At 37.5% G+C, this 21,687-nt stretch overlaps 1 protein-coding gene across 1 annotated transcript; it reads left to right on the top strand.

Moving 5' to 3' along the window:
• The first annotated feature begins 343 nt into the window (after positions 1-343).
• Positions 344-17,030, top strand: LOC117288532 (zinc transporter ZIP10-like). Its single transcript, XM_033769428.1, has 8 exons — positions 344-1,659; positions 8,624-8,873; positions 9,788-9,963; positions 10,527-10,727; positions 11,625-11,826; positions 12,116-12,427; positions 13,146-13,333; positions 15,480-17,030. The coding sequence occupies exons 1-8, from the start codon at positions 1,099-1,101 to the stop codon at positions 15,627-15,629; spliced, it is 2,040 nt and encodes a 679-aa protein (XP_033625319.1). The 5' UTR covers positions 344-1,098; the 3' UTR covers positions 15,630-17,030.
• Positions 17,031-21,687: the final 4,657 nt, after the last annotated feature.

Below are 21,687 nucleotides of genomic sequence, written 5' to 3'. Positions count from 1 at the left end.
TTCTTTTTTTTCCACGGTGATTTATATTATAAATCATCCAAACATTTATACCCAAATAATAGTATTTAAATTATTCATGGCAGAGGAGATCGAATACATTTGTTTGTGCTCATGTGTATCATAACAATCAAAACAATGGAAATAAACTGTACATCACAACTACAAAACCTAACAACGGCTGGTTAAAAGACTACCAGTGCAATTCATTATAAATGTCCCTTTCTTTATTATCTCGCCGATAAAAATAGAACGGTCAAAGGTCAGTGACGTCACGCACAATGAATGAACGCAGGATGTCGTTCGTCAACGTGTGAACATTTTTCACACGGCACGCCATTTTGGAGCCTGGCAGTGCACACGGCACGTCGCAATCTCTTTTGGAACCGTGCGGAGAATATCACGACCAAGTGCAACAAATCGACCAAGTTTGAGTGTTGATGGGTTGGATGGACCACGTGGTTTCTACATACGGGGAGGATGGGTAAAATAAGAGTTATTTCAAAGAAAACATGTCCGGAATTGTAGAAAAAAACTAGCAATGTTCTTTGTTCGAGTGTGTTTGTTTCGTTCAATATGGATGTAAAGGCCGGCTGAGCATGCCGTGGAGACGTACGTGTTGTGGATGCGTTGGATGTTTGTTTGCACATGATACTATAGTGCCCGTGTGATTGCTCCATGGTACAACCCACCCGCAGTGTGCGATTGGCTCAATTTACCTGGGTTGAGTGACTCTCTTGATAATACGCCTCGATTGACTTATAAGCTCAAGCTTAGTAGAAAAACACTGAAGGATAAAAAAAAAAAAGGGAAACGTCAGAGAAAGTTTATCATCATACACACCCCCATTGCTATCATTTCGGAGGTACCCATCTTGCTATAAGGCTGTGGCCACTTTATTGTCTGAGTTTACAGAACAGCATTACTTTGAAAACTTGATAACGATTTGTGACTTTGTCTAATAATATTCCTCTTTAAAGATTGCAAGCAGAAACTTTGTTGAAAGCCTTAATAATTGTGTTCTTTCCAAAAATAAATTGGAAGAAGATACGATTAATAGAATTAAGTAAGATATTTTATTGAAAACTCTTCAGACCTAAGATGGTCCTCCTCTCACGATGGATGATTCAGGCAGCATCATTAGTTCTGTTTGCTCTCTGCTCTGTCATGCTACATGTACCTTGCCAGGGTTTCGCGAGGGACAGACTGGGTGGAGATGCTGTAACGGGTCTCCAGGACGAAGGTGACGGTCAGCCTGATAATATTGACAATGGAGAATTTCTCCGTCAACTTTTCCAAAAGTACGGAGACGACTCTGGTCGGATAAGCTTCCAGGGCTTTGTTGAGCTGGTCGGGAGCATCGGGCTCGGCGGGTACGATGGAACGGATGTGCCCGGGTTGGATTCGGACCGTAAGCATAATCATCATCATCATCATCATCACATAGAGTGGTATGACCAAGATACAGAAACGACTAGTGATGAACACCTTGATGAAGAAACGGCAACTTCCGGGGGAGGGTCACCGTCTATGCCGGTAGATCAACCCGGGGATGCAGACCGGGAACTACGGGATGGTGAGCTTCCTGGGCGTGTGAGACCGACTAGGCCCATGGTTGGGGAGGACTCCAGTTCTAAGTCGGAACAGCAACAACTAACTCAGGTAAGTTTTTATTACATAAAAATAGTGGCAAATTTCTCGCTGGACGCCACCAATTAATTGTCTTCCCGTATTTAGTTCCAATAGCCTACATCCAGAAAACAGGTCTAGGTTTTTATCTTTTGAATGAATATGAAATTCATGTTTGTCTGCTTGCTCTGAGGTGTGCCTCCCTGATCTGCTTGTAGGATGCTATATCCTTTTTATTTTTGCCAATAAATGACCCACGATTTACAGCTACATTCTAAGTATAGATTAAGGAAAAAAACAAAACAAAAACAAGAAAACAAAAACTCGATATATTGGTGACGGAATACGGAAATGTTTCTAAAAAATAAAATAAAGATAATTAGAAACGGTCTTTCTCAACTGAATTCCTGCACATTCTGTGCAAAAAGGGTTTCTTGTATCAAAAGAACTTACTACTTTTTGGTCACAATGGTTGAATAAAAAGTTGCGAACGAATAAGGCACTTAAAACATGAGATTTTGTTGTGGTTTAATTCATCACTTTTCTTTACCCAGATCATAGTACACGTATGGCCTACTCACTTCATTTAAAAACACTGGACACTATCGGTAATTATCGATAAAAGACCGAGGTGTATCTCAACATTATATGCATAAACTGTACAAATTTAAGCTCAATTAGTCGAAGTTGCGAGATAATAATGAAAGAAAAACACACGAAATTGTGTACTTTCAGATGCTTGATTTCGAGACCTCAAAATCTAATTCTGGGGTCTGAAAATCAAAGTCGTGGAAAACTACTTCTTTCTCGAAAACTACGTTACTTCAGAGGGAGCCATCTTCTCACAATGTTTTAACCCATCAGCAGCTCTCTGTTACTCGTTATACCAAGTAAGGTTTTAGGCTAATAATTATTTCGAGAATTACTAACAGTGTCCAGTACCAATCTATCAACCGAGTGGAACAAATAATATTATAGACCTCTTCGTTTCCGGGATCGTGAGCTCTTCAGGATCAATCACAAATTTTGTCTCAGTTAAGATCAAGCTTACATGCTTGCATGACATAATCGGTTTTTATGAAACATGTTTTGATTTGAACAAAACTTTGAAAAATAGAGCTGAAATTTCTTGGCCGTGACACAAGAATGTACAAAAGTCCTTTTTTAAGTCTCCCAACACATAAAGCTCCAACCAAGACATAGGTCCAGGAAGAAACTTAAGAGTTATTGCCTCATGTTTTATGTAATTTGATACCTTATCTTGGTTTCGATTTACCGCTCTGAGAGATTTATTGGGTTCCCCCTTGCAGCTTGTTCATGTTTTTTTTTTAACACAAGATAATCCTTCGCTGATAAACCATTATAATAACAGATTTAAATGTATTGTACAAAAAAATCAATAAACAACCTTTTCTGCGGATCTTTTTGTGACATGCTCGGTTTGTATGAACCATGTTTTGATTCGAACCACAAGTTTTTGAGAAATAAAGGTGAAATTTCTTGGCCGTGACGAGCAATGTTTGTACGTTTACGCGGAGTTCAGATGCAAGATCAAAAGAGGGCATTTCTATTTTGATTAGTCATTCATTGTGATTATTCATTCGTCAAATTTCATCAAAGTGAATCGACAAGAAACTTAAACTCTCGTTATTGACGGGTGCAAACAATGGACTATTATTTATGGTAGGGTTGGAATCCAAGTTAGCAGGTGCCGATTATGCAAGGGGACCATAAAAAGTCAAGAAAGTGCAAACAAATTAATGTCTTTTTAGAGGTTCATGTACACGTTTGGTAATTACTCAATATTTTTATTAGCATAAAACCTTACTTGGTAACGAGCAACGGAGAGCTGTCAAAAGTATAACACGTTGTGAGAAACAACTCTCTCTGAAGTAGCTTAGTTTTTGAGAAAGAGGTAATTTCTTACTAAAATAATAAAAGACTTCTGATCAGAAGCCTTTTATTCCTATCTGAAAGCGCACTATTTTGTACAACAAGGGTGTTTTTCTTTCATAATTTTCTTTCAACTTCAATGACCAATTGAGTCAAAATTTTCACAGGTTAAAGATCTGCTTGAACGAAAATGTCAAGTCGTAAACTTTGCTAAAATTCACTTAAAATGTTTTCTAAGAATAGGGAAATCGAGTCATATGACTATAAAAAGATTTCAATTGTGTAAAAAAAACAATCATTTTGAATGCCCTTATCCAGTGCTTTTCTGAGAGATTTGCGAAAAGCCCTGTTACGTAATCACTCTCAAAACGTCATCTCTGGGAGCTCCAATTTGTAAAGCCGCTTTGTTGCAGCGTGGAGGGATAACAAAGCAAGCTCCCAGAGATGACGTCAGCGGCATTGTCCTTTGACGCGCGCTCTCAACGGCAGAAGTTTTTTTAGTTTTTCCAAAACCTTTAGGTTGGGGCCGGATTTTTTAATCGGTAATTACGAAAAATTCAGAAGTGTGCACATATCAAAAATACATTGAAATGGTGAACAAGTGCATTATAAACAAGTTACAATACCATTTCCGTTGAAAACATTCCGCTCAGATAGCTGTTTAACTGACTTTATTCATATGTTGGGATATACGCCAAGTGACGTGTGAATACTGGTCTTTGACAATATTACCAGACATGTGTCCAGTGCATTTAATGTAGAACTGCTCACAAAAATTACATTAAGAACTTAGTTATGACAACTTTCAACATTTTTGACGATGAGGTTTTAGGTTTCTTTTTTATATATGAGATATATATATATATATATTTTTTTTCGGGGGGGGGGGGCGATGACAATATTTTCTGTGTTGGTTAAAAGACGAGCAATTTGTTTTTCAGCGAAGTAAAGCACAGTCTGCAGGCTGAAGGCTGTGCCACGGTTTTTATCTTTTGAATTAATATGAAATTCATGTTTGTCTGCTTGCTCTGAGGTGTGCCTCCCTGATCTGCTTGTAGGATGCTATATCCTTTTTATTTTTGCCAATAAATGACCCACGATTTACAGCTACATTTCAAGTATAGATTTAGGAAATTAAAAATCTTTCCTATAATGCCATTTGCACAAACAAAATCCGTCATCGTTTTAGGCAGTGGACACGATTGGTAATTACTCAAAATAATTATTAGCATAAAACCTTACTTTCTAACGAGTAATGGGGAGAGGTGGATAAAATATCACATTGTGAGAAACGGCTCCCTCTGAAGTCAAACAGCTTTCGAAAAAGAAGTTTTGTTCACGAATTTGATTTTGAGACATCAGAATTAGATTTCAGGTCTCGAAAATCTGAAAGCACACAACTTCTTGTGACAAGGGTAATTTTTCTTTCATTGTTATCTTGCAACTTTGACGTCCAATTGAGCTCAAGTTTGTTATGTTATGCATATGTTGAGATACACCAAGTGAAAAGACTGGTCTTTGACAATTACCAATAGTTCCCAGTGTCTTTAAAAAACTACTGTCAGACAAAAAACCTTGACATAGATTTATCTGAAACTTTTTCGCGGAAGGTTCTCAGTTTGACTTGGCGTCACTGTGAGCAGGCATATCAATTTGTGTACGACCGTGATAGCGAAAAACACGAACGCCTATTTTGTTTTGACAAACTTTGTTCACTCTACAAAATAAACGTAATCAAAACTTTTCATTGGCATTACACCTGCGAACTTATGACCTAAAATGTGTGTAGTTTGGTAATTGACAGCAGGGCGCTAATTCTTCTCGGCGCGAAGAGTTTAATCTAATGACCCCGACATTTGGCTGACACCCTTTTCGTTAGCCAGGGTGTCCCGTGTTTGTTTTGGTAATACTGTATATCCAGGCCTGACTATATCTACTGGTATTTTCAAAGTAATATTGAATATATTTGAAAGTTTGATCCAATCAGTGAACGTCACATCTTGCGTCATGCCCAAGGCTCCAACCCAGGGGCCGTATTTCAGTATTTGGTTTGTTTACTCCATTTTCTTTGATAATGAAAGGAGAGTCGACTAAGATCACCCAGCACGCATATTTTCAGTAAGATCCAGGGTGTATTCTGACACTTTATATTGGTACCAACAGATTATTTTAATGGAATTTTAAACGTTCTGCACCTCAAAGAACTTGTCCCAGGGGAGCGTCCGAATCCGTGTGAAATTCACCTTGTTTTTGTTGTCTTAACGCAGGACGCGGTATCCGTGATCACAGCTGCGTGCATTTTACCATAATAGAGCCATTTCCCGCCAAGCAGTAGGTGGTTTTATACTGGGGTTTGTTTCTGCAGTTCGTGCGTTCATTTCACCAAAAATGGGATAGGGATTTTTGTCCTGTTTGATTGACGGGTATGGTTGACTTTTAGCCCGTCAATAGCCCGCCGGACTTGACATTGTGATTTAAAATAGTGTTTTTAGTCGATTTGGGTGTTGTCCAAGAATTCCTTGTCAAAGTACATCTTGTATAGCTGCAGGCTTATTTTCTCCTCCCAGTGGTCAGTGTGGTCAGTGGATGAAATAACCATAGAGTTGGCCTCGCAAGTACACATTGGTTGTACCTGCAAGTTTACTCTCTTATCTATCTATATAAATTTAGTTTCTTCTGATTTCTCAACACCGAAGCTTCAAACAATTCTGTTATATAGTTAGTTTGGCAGTTGAACTGTTGTTTGTCATTTTATCCGAAAGTGATATCACACTTCAGGGATCGAGGGTATACAAAGGAGGTCTTCTAACTGTTGATCTTGGACAAATCTAAGATTGTTTGAATCTCAAGTTGGTTTTTTGGGGATGACCTCTTGCTTACAGCCCAAACAACGCCTCACTAACAACGATGAAGACCAATCCTTGGCTGAGAGTTTTGCGTGTGGTGCTCGCATGAATGGCCTCGGCGATGGCGGCAATTGCAAAGTGGTTCGAAACTGCATCAGTTCCTGAAAGTCAAAATATAACCCTTGGAAATCCTGTGTGGGTGTTGTTCAGACGAAAATGCGATCGTTCTTAAATTGAACCAAGACTCTGGAGTCTACCACAATAAAAAGGCGCAAAACAACTTTTACTAACTGTTAAATAATCAGCTGATATTTTTGCTGGTATAGTTTAACAGCAATGATGCGTGAATACATACCACAAATTAACAGTCGGAAAAGGGCATATAATTTTAAAACGTTCTTAAAATTTTGATCTCTTGAAAATGGTGAAAGTGGTGTTCATACGATGTTCTTATAGGCGTTCATCATGTAGTTAACACAATATAGAGTTGGTCATACACAAGGCTTTATGCCCTCGAGAATGACTCTGCTATGCTATAGGGTCCAAACGTCAGACATTATATTTTTGTTGCACACCATACGTCCTTTAGGGTTGGTAAACAGCTGATTCTACTTTTCGTTATATTTTTGAGTGACAGTTTTATCTATAGGCCATAGGTCTAGATTGTGTATACTTGGAGAAGAAAACTCTTACTTTTACTAGACTTAACGACAATGGACACTATTGGGAATTGCCAAAGACCAGTCTTCTTTACTTGGTGTATCTCAACACAATGCATGAAATTATAAACCTGTGAAAATTTGAGCTTGATTGGTCGTCGGAGTTGCGAGATAACTATGAAAGAAAAAAAAACACCCTTGTCACACGAAGTTGTGTGCTTTCAGATGCTTGATTTCGAAACCTCAAATTCTAAACTTGAGGTCTCGAAATCATGTCAAAATCGTGTAAAATTACTTCTTTCTCGAAAACTACGTCACTTCAGAGGGAGCCGTTTCTCACATTGTTTAGTACTATCAACCTCTCCCCATTACTCGTTACCAAGAAAGTTTTTATGCTGATAATTATTTTAATTGAGATAATAGTGTGCACTGCCTTTAAGAAAAAATGTTCTTATGTTTTAATCTTGTTTTATGGCGATTGGAAAACGATTTGACAGTAGGTTACTTTTTCTGCAATCCCTCGGGTGTGCGATTGTCCTGTCTTGAACCTATTGTTTAAAGTCTGCTGTTTATATTTTGTATATATTTTGCCTCTTATAAAACTATACGCTGGTTATTTTGCTGATGTAATTTTGGTGTTTCCACCCGTAAATGAAATCAAACCAACTCAATGAAAACAACTTCCATTTGGCGGTGACATAGTTGCATACCGGTTTAGGTTATACGATAGTCTATGTTCGACCATCATTAGGGTTTTTCTTTCACATAAAAATATGATTAATTCATGATGACTTGTTTTGTTAAAATCATTTCTGCACGTTCAGGATCTGTGCCATGCTTAGAAAGATAAACTCCATGGTCTTTTCTCTGTGGTCTAGGCTGGTTGAGCTTGGCTACGGCTACGCCTACGGCTACGCCTACGTCTACGGATTGATCACCGAATGAACATGTGTTGTAACTTAAAACTTTGAAATGCAACGGTTTCAAATGAAAAGTTGTCCCTCGTTCAACATGACACTAGATAAAGTTGTTTTTACCTCCAAAGTTTTGTTTCAGGTTGCTTTTCATCGGGTCTCCACGATTTGAACTTTGCTTCAGTTCAATCTTGTCATGTTTTTCGTTTAAGAAACACCACTGGAAGTCCACCTCACAGTTTGATCGTAGCAATTATTTTGTAGACAATGTTCAATTTGGGTTTCTGGCTGTCATAACAACCTCCATGTAACAACTAAGGAAAATGTTGCTTTACTCTTAAACAAGACTGCAGCCAGCCTGAATCCATGTGTTATGATGGGAAATGCTTATTCCTTGAAATATTTCTAATACTAAAAACTACTATTTTTTATTTTTTTTACTAATTTTTTTGTTTGTTAGGTGATCCAGCCTAAAATGTGGAGAAAAATAAAAACCAGTAAAAGTTTATCTGAACTGTTGGTGAATTCTTATTTTTTTTATAAGAGATGCTCATTGCCTTAGAAACCTACTTTTAATCTGAGATTTAATTGGGTCAGTAATTGTTTCATTATGTCAACATCACAGCTGGATGCACAGGTTCAATATCATCATTAATTTCCTGATTTTCCTGTCATTTTGTCGCAGTGCCTTTCTCCAGATGGCTTACTGGGTATCTTCGATATCCAGGCCTCGACGGGACTTACACAGGAGGAGTTCCTTCAGATGTGCCCGGTACTCTTGCAGCAGCTAGACAGCCATGTGTGCATGCAGTTTCCCATCAATGGCGGTGACAGTCACCAGGTTGTCACCAATCATGACGGTCACGAAGATGCCACTAATGGTCATGCAGAGACAAACAACACTGAAGTAGGAAACCAGCATGTCCCTGGCCATAGTAAGTATGGCATGATGTCACTATAACAAAATTGTCATTTTAACAAACTTGTCATTTTTTATGTCAAAGTCATTGCCTATAAGCCATTGTCACTATCAATATAATTGGCACTATAGCTAAATCATTTATGAAGTCATTGTCACTTTTAATGTCATTGTCATCCCGAGCATTGTTTACTGCCAATGTAATTGTCATAGCCATTGTCACACTATTCAGGACATTGTCACTTATCTGGGGCATTGTCACTGTTGATATCTTGTTACTGTCGAATTCACTGTAACAATCAGGGTAATTTTCCCTGTCAAAGTCACGTTACTATTGAGGGCATTGCCACTAAGGACATTGTCACTGTTATTGCGACTTTCTAATTTATAGGCACTTTCCAAGTCTCTGTCACTATCAAAGCTAGCTGTCACTGTCATTTTCATCTTCACTTTTACAAAAGTACCCGTAGCTTTTTCAAACTCAACTCTCCCAATATTTTGTAGATGTTTGTATAGTTCAATTTGTTTGGGTGTTTATAATAAAGCGTGATCAGCATTATGTATATTTGTTGGAGTAATAATAATATGTCAAAAACTACCAAAATTATAAATAGTGCTGATTGAGAATAGCTTACCGCAGGATTACAAAAAATCTGAAACACACACACTATATGGACCCTCATGGGATCACTGACTTGGAACAATTAGCCTGCCAAAATGTATAGAAACAGGGAACTCCAGAATGATCAGCAATACAAAGTTCAGCAAAGCAGCAATGCTTGTTATTATTTCATAAAAGAAAGACAAAAAATCAAGCAGTTTGTACATTTCTTAATTGGTGGAAAGCACCAAGTAAATACTTCTTTGCCATAAATCTGTACTAGTTTTAACAAAACATCATATTATTGGATTTGTCTTGTTGTTTTCCAGTTTGGGGTTATGGCATCGCAGCGATTACTCTTATCAGTCTTACGTCCATAATGTGCATCTTGATTGTGCCTTGTATGCAACGCTTTCCTAATGGCTACCACCGCTTGATATCCGTCCTCGTTGCCATGGCAGTTGGAACTCTCTCTGGAGATGCCCTGATGCACCTCATTCCTCATGTAAGTAATTGTTTGCAGAAAAACTGATACAAATTATTGATACGGAAATTAAGAAGAGGAAGTTAAACTGACATCTTCAGGTGTGTGATTTTTTAGGATGTTTTCGAATTTTCAGGAGTTAAGAAGTCTTTTTAAAGGCACTGGACACTATTGGTAGTTACTCAAAATAATTGTTAGCATACAAACAAGTGTACTTGGTAATAAGCAATGGAGAGCTGTTGATGATTTAAAACATTGTGAGAAACAGCTCCCTCTGAAGTGACGTAGTTTTTGAGAAAGAGGTCATATCGGTACTGGTATTTGACAATTATTAAGAGCACTTAAGTCGTAATTGTCTGGAAAGAAGTCAAGCAATCACCAAAAGGAAAAATTGTATCCAAACCTGTTAGTATATTTTTTTGGGGGTCATGCACAGAGTCTGTTTTAAACCTCCTAATAAACTGTACCATTTCATTTGGGATGTTCTGGGTCTGGAACGAGGTGGAACCAGGCATAAACAAGAGCCATTTTCAGGAATTTTTTATTTCATCCAATCTAATCCCTGCATCTTTGTTGTCTTTCAGTCTCTAGGTATTCATGTTCATGATGATACGTCCACCGTTAGTTCCGACGATGATGACCACTCCCATGAGGCTATTGAGAACGAGAAGGAGCACGCCCTCAACGCTGTCTGGAAAGGTTTCTTCGTCCTCGTTGGGATCTTCTCCTTTTTTATTATTGAGCAACTCATGGGAGTTTGCCAACAAGCAAGAAAAACTAAAAAGGTATGTCTAATTTAACAATTCAAAAATGTGATTTTAAAATTCCCAACCAAAATAAAGAAAATGTTTTTTATTGTTGCTAAGCAACAAACTTGATGTCAGTCACAAATGCTACAGGTACATTAAAATGGTGATTTTGTTTGGAACTAATTTCTGGCACAAATTTGTTGTGCTTGGCTAGTTCTTGTGCTACTTAAATACACTGGACACTATTGGTAAATATCAAAGACCAGTCTTCTCACTTGGTGTATCTCAACATATGCATAAGATAACAAATCTGTGAAAATTTGAGCTCAATCGGTCGTCGAGTTTGCGAGATAACTATGAAAGAAAAAAACACCCTTGTCACACGAAGTTGTGTGCTTCTGATGCTTGATTTCAAGACCTCAAATTCTAAACTTGAGGTCTCGAAATCAAATTCGTGAAAATTACTTCTTTCTCGAAAACTACGTCACTTCAGAGGGAGCTGTTTCTCACAATGTTTTATACTATCAACCTCTCCCCATTACTCGTGCTCAAGAAAGGTTTAATGCTGATAATTATTTTGAGTAATTACCAATAGTGTCCACTGCCTTTAAAAGTAGCTCTATGAAACTGTGCCAAGGGTAAAAGGTGGCCGGCAATGGTCTATTTAGCTATTGTGTAAAAAAGAAACAAAAATAAATGGTTTTGTTTTTGAATTGTAGATTCTATATTAACGTTGTAATCAATGTTGTGGTCTTTAGTTTGGAAGTGGGTAAAATCTTGAGGCCGATTTCAGCCGGTATGGGCGTTTTGACACAAGCCGCCGTTGGCCGCTATGGTCTCTAAAGAGTTAAACAAGAACAATTTTTGTCCTCTTAACAAGTCTTGAATTGTCAGAATAAAGTTTATTTATAAAGACTCTTATTTCCTTCACAGGCAAAGAGGAAGAAAAAACACCGAACTGAGAAGAGTGGGAGCCAAAAACCTCTTAATCCTAATCGTCACTACCCCTGCGACAATCACGCCAATCTTCCAGAAGTGGAGTACAACATGCTGAAGGGTAACGAGGCTGTAGGAAAAAAACTTTGCCACCACTGTGTTGTTGCCATGACACCGGGAGATGCCAATAAAGAAATCAGTAAGAAAATCAAATATTTTGAAGAGATGGGAGAGGGTTGAATTTTAAACAATATCATTCATCAGTTTTGCTCACACGGGACCAACGGCTTTACGTCCCATACAAAGGACGGAGCATCGTGGTTAATGTCTTGCTTAGGACACAGGTGTCACAACTCTCGAACCCACACTCTGCTGAACACCAGAGCTTGAGATGGTGATCTTAACCGCTAGGTCATGACACGCCACAGCTAAGGGAACAATCAGTTCGCAATTGTCTCATTTCTTGTTGATGTAATTTCCATTCACAGTTCGGAACAGTATGCTCCTCATAGACGATGTGGAGTTGAACAGTCACTTGGAGCAAGAAGGAACCTCATCTCATCGTCACAACCACGAGCCAGATCCAGAAGTTGGTCCCGGTAATCACCATGGACACAGTCACGACGTCCCTAAAATGGGCAAGAACAGCATAGCCACGCTTGCATGGATCGTGGTGCTGGGTGACGGACTGCATAACTTCTGCGACGGACTTGTTGTCGGGGCGGCGTTCGCAGACAGCATTGCTGGGGGTCTAAGCACATCGATAGCAGTCATGTGTCATGAGGTGCCCCATGAGCTAGGTATGGAAATTATTGTCAAACTTCTAAATATTTCATCATCATCTTCTCAATGGAGGTATCTTCAGGCCTACGGGTCACAGTGCTAGTCACTTTGAAGGCTCCGTAAGTTTGATTGCCATAATGATAGTAACAAGAGTGTTCGGCACTGCTGCATGAACACCTAATTGTTTACCATCAAGTTGGTTTTGTAACTTGGGTCCTAACTTTCCTCTGGAAAAAACCTAAGGATGTCAGTCGAGCCTGTTTTGTTTTGTTTCCATAATCTTTGGAATGAACGACTTCAAGAAAAGTGAAGAAAGTAAGAAAACATTTTCAGCACTTTTTTGTGATAAAACATTGCTCAGATTGTCAAAAGCATTCCTATGACTAAACTTTGTTGTTTCTCCTGAAGACGAGCAGAGTATAGTGTTCGAAACGTCGAGACCAAACCGGCTCTTCTCAGAGCCAACACTCACCCTAAGAGATGTACACATGGTTGTACCCGCTATACTGTTTACTATTGATTTAAACCAGTATACTCTGATCGTCCAGAAGATGATCAGAGCATACTGATCGAACTGCGAGTTGAAACCAATGTTTTTTTTTCAGATCCACCCCAACTCTTTAGAGATAGTCATTACATGGTGTTACCGCAAACCTTTCCATTATCGTATTTCCACCATGCAAAGTTTCAAATCCTACATCTTTATTTAAAGTTTCTTCCTATTTGTTTTTGCAGGTGATTTTGCTGTGATGTTAAAGGCCGGCATGACCATTAAGCAGGCGCTGTTTGTCCAAGCCATCTCTTCGGTGCTAGCCTACATGGGCCTGGCCATCGGTATTGCTGCTGGCAATGTTGAGGCTCTAAGCATGTGGATATTCGCCCTCGCTGGTGGAATGTTTATCTACATTGCTCTTGTGGATCTGGTGAGTGAATGGGTGAATGGAAGTGACTTGAGGCCTAGTAAAACAAATTACCAGGTTATGATCCAGTTTTTTTCCAAAAGAGGAGGATGAGGGCCTTTTAATTTTTCTTTCAAAGGTGGCCGCCATGTATTTACATTCAAACTGGCCACCAATTCTTCAGTTTATAGCCACAACTAACTTTATGTAGAAATACTTTTTGTGACTATTTGTCATTTTGAAAATAAAAAAAATTCAAAAAAGGATGTGGCCTTATAAAATGATGAGGGGGGGGGGGGGGGGGGGGGGGGTGATTAACTGATATTTTTTGTTATTTGGCTTTATCATAAAACAAACCCCTTGCATAGCATGTGTAATCCCATACCAAGGTCGATTGTACCATGACTGTACATAAAATGGTTTTATAGACTTGCAGAAATTTTCAGTCAGGTGTTTTATTATGGGATAAATGGCCTTGGGGACCAGATAATTTTGACAATATCTTGTAAATACTATTTCAGTATTTTCAAACACACATTGCGTAAATTTCAGACCTTTCAAATTATCATAAATTTGTGCCCAAAAATACAACACAATTGAGAGATGTACAAAACATTTTTTGTGGAGGGGGTCCTAACTGAAACTTTTCGCACAGTTTGTTTAATTTTTATTGAAGTAACTGGAAAAATGTGTTAAAATAGAAAAGTGGTGGACATTATATGAGAAATGTTGCCATCATAAGTAATACAGTTTTTAAACAATGGACAAGTTTGATGTTTGATTGAGATCATTGTATACACAGTTGTAAAACTGCAAATCTGAGCTGAAGTGAACAATAATGATCAAACAAGTGTCCGTGGATTTACAACAAAAGTTAGACGTGCAGAGAAAAACCAATATGTGAGGGATACCTGCAAACGGAAGTGTGCAAAAGTCTGTACCAGGTTTACATTGATGATAGCCTATATGTGGCTCATATTCAAACAGGTATTAACAGCAATAATATCTTTCAAGAGGCAAGTGTAAACCAAACTGTAAATATTGAAACAGTCGCGTGACTCTCAGGAAGACTAAGGAATGAACCATGGACCAAGTTCAAGTCTTATCGGAACCCGATGCACACCACTCTGAAGTAACGAGTAATTTACTGATAATTTTTTATTGTTGAAATGTTTACTGAAAGATGTGGTATTGCGACGAATGCAAAATATTTTTTTGTACCAGTTTGTGTGCATATAACAGGCCCTGTGATTTTTGAGGAATTTTCCTGTATTTATAAATAGACATTCTTAAGACTTGTGCCGAAACATTCACTTCTAAATTTGTCTATAAATAATTTGCTGTATCACCTCACAAATTTGAGATTTTCATCTCACCCACTGAATTTAAGTACACAAACACAATGCAGGGTTGCTGTAGAGAAAGGAAAACCAGAGTGTACTAAAATTCTCAAAATACTTAAAGCCACTGGACACTTTTGGTACAGAAAAAAAAAAAAAGTTCAACACTTCTCTTGAAATATTATTCCTTGAAATGCTTTACTTTTTGAGAAAACATTAAAACAATATCAATTCTCGATAGCGAGAATGATGGATTTATTTTAAACACATGTCATGACACAGCGAAACGTGCGGAAACAAGGGTGGGTTTTCCCAGTAATTTCTCCCGACTCCGATGACCGATTGAGCCTAAATTTTCACAGGTTTGTTATTTTATATATAAGTTGTGATACATGAAGTGTGGGACTTGGACAATACTGTTTACCGAAAGTGTCCAATGGCTTTAACATCTAATGCCACGCATGCATAGTCTCAGATCTTACATGTGATCCAATCAACCTATATGAACCAATCAAATGTAAGCCAATTAACCTGAGCCCATCAACTGTAAGCCAATTAACATTTGAGCAAATCAACTGTGATGAGCCAATCAACTGTGAGCAAATCAACATGTGAGCAATCAAAATGTGCGCAAATCAACATGTGAGCAATCAACATGTGCGCAAATCAACATGTGCGCAATCAACTGTGAGCAAATCAACCACATTTTCATGTTACCTCAAAGTGTGTGAATATTTACAGGGGGTTAGCGTTTTGCTGACATGGGTTTTTCAGTTAACATAAAATTGAATGTACATGTAATATGCCTGTGATTTCTTTTCAATTTGCAGTTCCCAGAATTGGTTGAAACACTGAGCAGCAGACCAGGACAGAAGCTTCAGTTGCTGCTTCTTCAGGGTTTTGGTACAGCGCTGGGCGTTTGTATTATGTTATTCATTGGACTTCAAGAGGATTGGTTGAGAAAGCAACTCGGAAGCTAAAAGAGTCAACTCTAAAGACACAACGTCTAGACCCGGCCTACCTCAAGCCTCTGTTATTATATATATGGTTTTTGTTTTTGTTTTATTTTAAATGACATTGAGAAACAGAATTGTTTTCATCACTAGTTAATGCTGATAATCAGTTGGTGAAATATCTCTACGCTTTTCTTTATAAAAAGAAAAAATCAAAACTGCGAGGGAAAAAAGTCTAAGTTTCAAACCTGTTTTAGGACAGATGGGGAATTAGTCCCTTGTAAAATAAATTATGGTTTACCTTTGATAGGCTTTTAAAGATGCCTGCGTATAGAAGACGGATCGAACAAATGTAAGTTTTAGCTTCAGGAGGAGCACCCCCAAATAAGGAAAACCCATGGGGTCAGATAGAAAACTAAAAATCCAATCCACATGCAAGGTTCAGGTCCATTGTGGGATTCGAACTGGGGTCCACAGAGGTGACACACAGAGGAAGAAACCACTGGGAAATCTTGAATGCCTCAACGACACTCTGATGTGATGGTGTAAGATTTCGCTTCTAAGATTTGATATCCTCAAAACTTTCCTTTTCATATTTTGGTTCTTCAAAGTTGTACTGCCTTTTTTAGCTATTTGTAGTCGAGTTTTCACCTGTAAATCTGAAAATTGAAAGAAAGGGAGATTTTGGAACGCTACATTGCAGCTGACTTACCAGGTAAATTGTCAATGTTGATGTAGTTCTCAGCATGCGTCCATTTCCGAGAACAATAGATTTACCTGGTACATATAAGTCTGTTGCAACCTTACATCCCAATAATGTCCCCTAAAAATATTGCACATGTAGAAAGGTATTTTTACTACATCAGTAAAAGGCAAACACAACCACAGTATGTTATCTTACACAACTATTATTATTTAGTAACTTATATTTCATTATTTCTTGTATAATTTTTTTTGTGTAGAAGAGGTTAACAAAATACTACAAAATTATAAGTAAAACAGCAGGAGTGATGCTGGGTGTATTAAAGTGTGCTTGTTGTATGGGAGAATTTGAAACCTTAAAGCTGTGTCTGAATTTACTGATGTGGCTATGGCTGAAGCTGTTGCTATAATGCTTCTCAAGTCATAGCCGCAGACACTACCTCAGATATGGCCTCTTCACAGGTTAATATATTTTACTCAGTTTTGTGATTACTAAAGTATGTAATACATGTATATTTTCAATAACGCTGATGTTGCCTATTTTTTTAATATTATTTTTGTTGTTGATAATCATGCACCACCTTCTGTTAAGGCCACCAATTACATAGATTAATGTATTCCTTATGAATACGTAAAGGGTCTGAGTACAATTTTGTAGGACACAAAACACAATGTCCACTTGCAACACAGTGTGAAGATAATGATGGTAGAAAGCTTCCCTTACAATATTACTTGCTGAGGTGCTGTAGTTTTTGAGAAATGGGTAAAACAAGTCTCTATAAAGTATTTTGAGGTACGCTTTCTATTATCATTATTTTTTAAATGGTGTAAGTTTAATGTAAATCTGTGGACATTGTGTTTTATGTTACAAAAAGTACCCAAGTCCTTTGAGTGTATCCTATTTAATTTCACTGCCAACAACAAATGCCATAAGGATAGATTGTTAATTCAATGCAGATTATGCCTAATTAAATTAGATTTGAAATGTTTGACTGGAATTGAAATTGAAAAAAGAGACTTTGTGCCACCGTTTAACACATTTTTACTCTGTTTATGCTTAAACTGTTCTTTAACTACCTTCTTCTGTTTTCCCATTCTATATGAAAAAACCTTTTAACTGCAATATATATATGTATGTTTTGTAGTCCCAATTTCATACAGCTGCTTCCGCAGAAAACTCTGCGTAATTTTGTTGTGCTTTATTGCCTAGGCAGATCTGTGACATCAGGTCCCTAATGTCTGGGCAAATCAAATCATACAGTTTCTACCCAGTGGTGTGGGCACGCATCATCATGGTTTGTGTTAATTTGCATGATGAGTGGCATTTCTGAGTTCTGCGTAAATAGTGTTTTTAGGTGATTTAATAGTTGAAACCAAAGCGCTCGTAGTGCCTTCAAAATATTCAACACCTTTTTGACATTCCAGTTTGTACTAAAAGTGTAAACAATGTGGCTTTAAAAAGAATGTGTAACAATGATTTTCTAAGTGATGTTTGTAGCTTTGCATGGCGTGAATGATTAGAGTAAACTTGAGGGTACAACCATGTATTAATTTTCTTTTGAGGGAGTGTTGGCTCTGAACCGGTTTTGTCTCGCAGTTTTGAACAGTATGCTCTGATGAACTATACTGTACACTTGTCTCCTGAAGAGGAGCACAGTATACTGTTTGAAATGCTGATACCAAACTGGCTCTTTTCAGAGCTAACATTCCCTCAATAAAATGAACATTACAGAATTGTTTTTTTTGCTAACAAAACAGTTGCTGGCAGTGTAATCAGTTAATGTAATCCACCATCTACATGAACTGACAAACCTGTAGAAGTTTGAGATCGATCGGCCATCTGGGTCACGAGAAAATAGTGAAAAACCGATTACACATTTTGCATGACATCGATGGTAGAAAAAAATGAATACAACGCTCACTGAGCGATAAACTCCAAACGCAAAAATTGATTATTTATTTCTCACCAAATATGACATTTCAGTCATAATTATTTCAAGGGATGTTTTCTACTATCATCATCATTAGACCGTGTAAGTTTGATGTAAATCTGTGATCTTCACAATTTTGTTTCTTACCAATTCTGTAACGTTCCTTTAAGATTGAATACATGTATGGTTGTACTCGCAAATTTGTTATTATTTATAGTTTTTTTCCTAAAGGGAAGGTACACGTTTGGTAATTGTCAAAGACCAGTGTCCTCACTTGGTGTACCCCATCATAAGCATAAAATAACAAGCCTGTGAAAATTTGAGCTCAATTGGGAGAGTTGCGAGAAAATGATGAAAAAAAAACACCCTTGTTGGTCGAATTTGTGTGCTTTCAGATAGGAATAAAAGACTTCTAGCTAGAAGTCTTTTATTATTTTAGTGAGAAGTTACCTCAAAACTACGTTACTTCAGAGGGAGTCGTTTCCCACAATGTTTTATACTACCAACAGCTCCCCAATACTAGTTACCAAGTCAGTCTTTAAGTTAATATTTGTTTTGAGTAATTACCAAACGTGTACCTTCCCTTTAATGAATTTCTAGACTGCTTTTCACTTTTTTCTGTTGATCTAAAAATAAAACTGTGGTGCTACTCAAACAGTAGAAGAAGTAACTTGAACCTTTATTGTGTACACAATGGTTTGAAACAGCAACTGGTACAATAAAACAAATGTTTTGACAAACTTTCATCAAAGTAAAAGTTGTTAAATACCAGCCAAACCAGAATGGTTCACCAATAATGTAGACTTGTGGACAAGTCGTTAATGGTCCCACGCAAGGAGATAGTCGAGTTGCAGCGGTGCTCCCCCAGATCACTGCTGTCGCGCGAACTGCTGGTGCTCGAACTGCTGGTGAACTTCTACTCCCTAGAAGTCGGGCAACTAGCAGTTCCCACGAGAGCGGTGATCTAGGGGAACAGCTCGACTATCTCACCGGGTTGGACCATAAACGTCTTGTCAACCAGTCTACCAATAATGAGAAACTAAAGGTTTAATATGTATTTTTGCATAACTTTTTAAAATTATTTGATGACGCACAGTTAATCCAGATTTAGAATGAGAATGTATGCTCTTGAATAAGGTCTATAATATAGTATTAAAGTAGATGGTTTTTAAATCATTTATTCACTAAGTATTTCTTAAATATTTTCATTTCAGGGGGAAAGGTGTTAAACATTAAGTTGAATGAAAAGATTCCTGTGGTTTGAATTCAATTTTGAAAAGATATTTGCAGGGTATTGTAATTTTTCTTTAAAGGTATACAAAATTTGTTGACAACTCTTTAGGTTGGTTATAAATGTAAAGTTGTTGGAATACAGGGTGTCTGTAAAAATGGTCACAGATTTGAAATATGAAATATGTAGATATAATGATGGTGATTAAGACAAGGTTAAATGGTAATTAAAGAAGATTGTGGTTAAAAGAACAAAACCTGTGTATTGTCATTAGCTTAACTCTTTTCTGACTGAGTGACAACGTTCTTCTTGGATAGTCTATTTGCCGAACCCTGTTCACAATATCAAATGTGAGAACCATCAAATGAGGCTGGGTTCCCTCTTAAAGGCAGTGGACGCTATTGATAATTACTCAGAACAATTGTTAAAGCATAACAATCGACTTGGTAGTGAGCAATGGAGAGCTGTTGATGGTATAAAACATTGTGAGAAACAGCTCCCTCGGAAGTTACATAGTTTTCGAGAAAGAAGTAACCACTTAATATTTGAATTTGGTTTTGAGACCTCAGAAATAGATTATAAGGTCTCGAAATCAAACATCTGAAAGCACACAACTTAGTGTGACAAGGGTGTTTTTTCTTCCATTATTATCTCGCATTTGGATGACCAGCTCAAATTTTTTGTTTGTTATTTTTGTGAGGAGAAGACTGGTCTTTGACAATTAACAAAAGTGTACAGTGCCTTTAACTTATTGTGTGACTAGGTTTTGATAAGCACGCTCTGACCGTCCCCCTGTAGAGATCGGAGCATATTTGATAGAAAAGTTGGTTTGTCAACCACCGTCTCTTCTCAGATTCACTACTACTCAAAAATGATTTCCACATGGTGCTACCACAAATCTCACATGACTATACTCCCACCATGCAAAGATTCGACTGTCATTTCACACGTCCGTCAGCTTTTTTACAAGCCCCTCTTTCATATTAAAGGACCACAATGCCTTGGATCGGGTCGAGTTGGTCTTTGAAAAGCGTTCGTAACTGTTTGTTATAAAATGCATATGGGTAGAAAAATGTTGTAAAAATAGAATACAATGATCCACACAAACATGCCTCAAAATTGCACGGTTTTCCTTTTACCTCGTCGACTAACACGGTCGGCCATTTATGGGAGTCAAATTTTTGACTCCATAAATGGCCGACCGTGTTTAGTTCGCACAGTAAAAGGAAAACCACGCAATTTCGAGGCAAACTTGTGTGGATCATTGTATTCTACTTTTAAAACATCTTTCCAACCATAATGCATTTTATAAAAAAGGGTTACAAACGCTTTTTATAGACCAACTCGTCCGATCCAAGGCAACGTGTTCCTTTAAATAGGGATGCTTTTCAACACTGAACTAGCCAGTCGGACCATTTTGAGAAAAGTCTGTACGAGCTGCCTTGCCCTTGCACTCACAAGAAAGGGCATCAGGGTTGATTTCACAAGGATACTCCTAACTGAGAACTAAGTCATAGAACTCTTTAAGAGTTATTCAACACTTCAAGCCATTCCTAAGTTAGGTAACTCGCGTCCTAACTCAAGATGAGATTAGTCTTAACTCTTTGTGAGATCTACAGCAGGACTGCTACAACAGAAGGATCAATGACAAAAAAAAAAAAAAAAAATCATACACCTCAGTAAAATATGAAACCAAAGTGAAAACTAACAGCACTTCTGCATTGCGGGTGACATCAAATGTCTTTCCTAGTTAATTAAACAGAGTAATAACATTATGAATAACAACAAGTACATGTAATTTGCATTTTAGAAGCTCTTAACAGAACAAATATTTAATAATCTTCTGGATATTATTTCTTACAATTCAATACAGTTAAGTCAATGGACGGACTCTGTTTACTGGACAAGTTTAAACTAATTGAATCAATCAATAATTCGTATCATTATCTCATTATTACGAAACAAAAGCAGACAATTATTTGCTATAAAATATTTACATTTGTACATTTGACAATGTTCCTGCACTTTGCTGGGACGGTTAAGTATTTCAAAGAGCCAAAAACTAAAAAAATAAATCATCAGTTAAGACAATTTCTCATCATACAAATAAAACAGAATAAATAGCAGCAAAAAAATGAAATAGAACTGAAAGTTTGCCTGATGTCAGTTTGGAAGAAAAAAATCTAAAAAATAATGTCAATTATTGTTTTTTAATAAAAGA

This window comes from Asterias rubens, chromosome 3 (assembly GCF_902459465.1).
Source record: "Asterias rubens chromosome 3, eAstRub1.3, whole genome shotgun sequence".
Taxonomy (NCBI): domain Eukaryota; kingdom Metazoa; phylum Echinodermata; class Asteroidea; order Forcipulatida; family Asteriidae; genus Asterias; species Asterias rubens.
The sequence above is the reverse complement of the archived record's forward strand: the minus strand, read 5'-3'. Positions and strand labels throughout refer to the sequence as shown.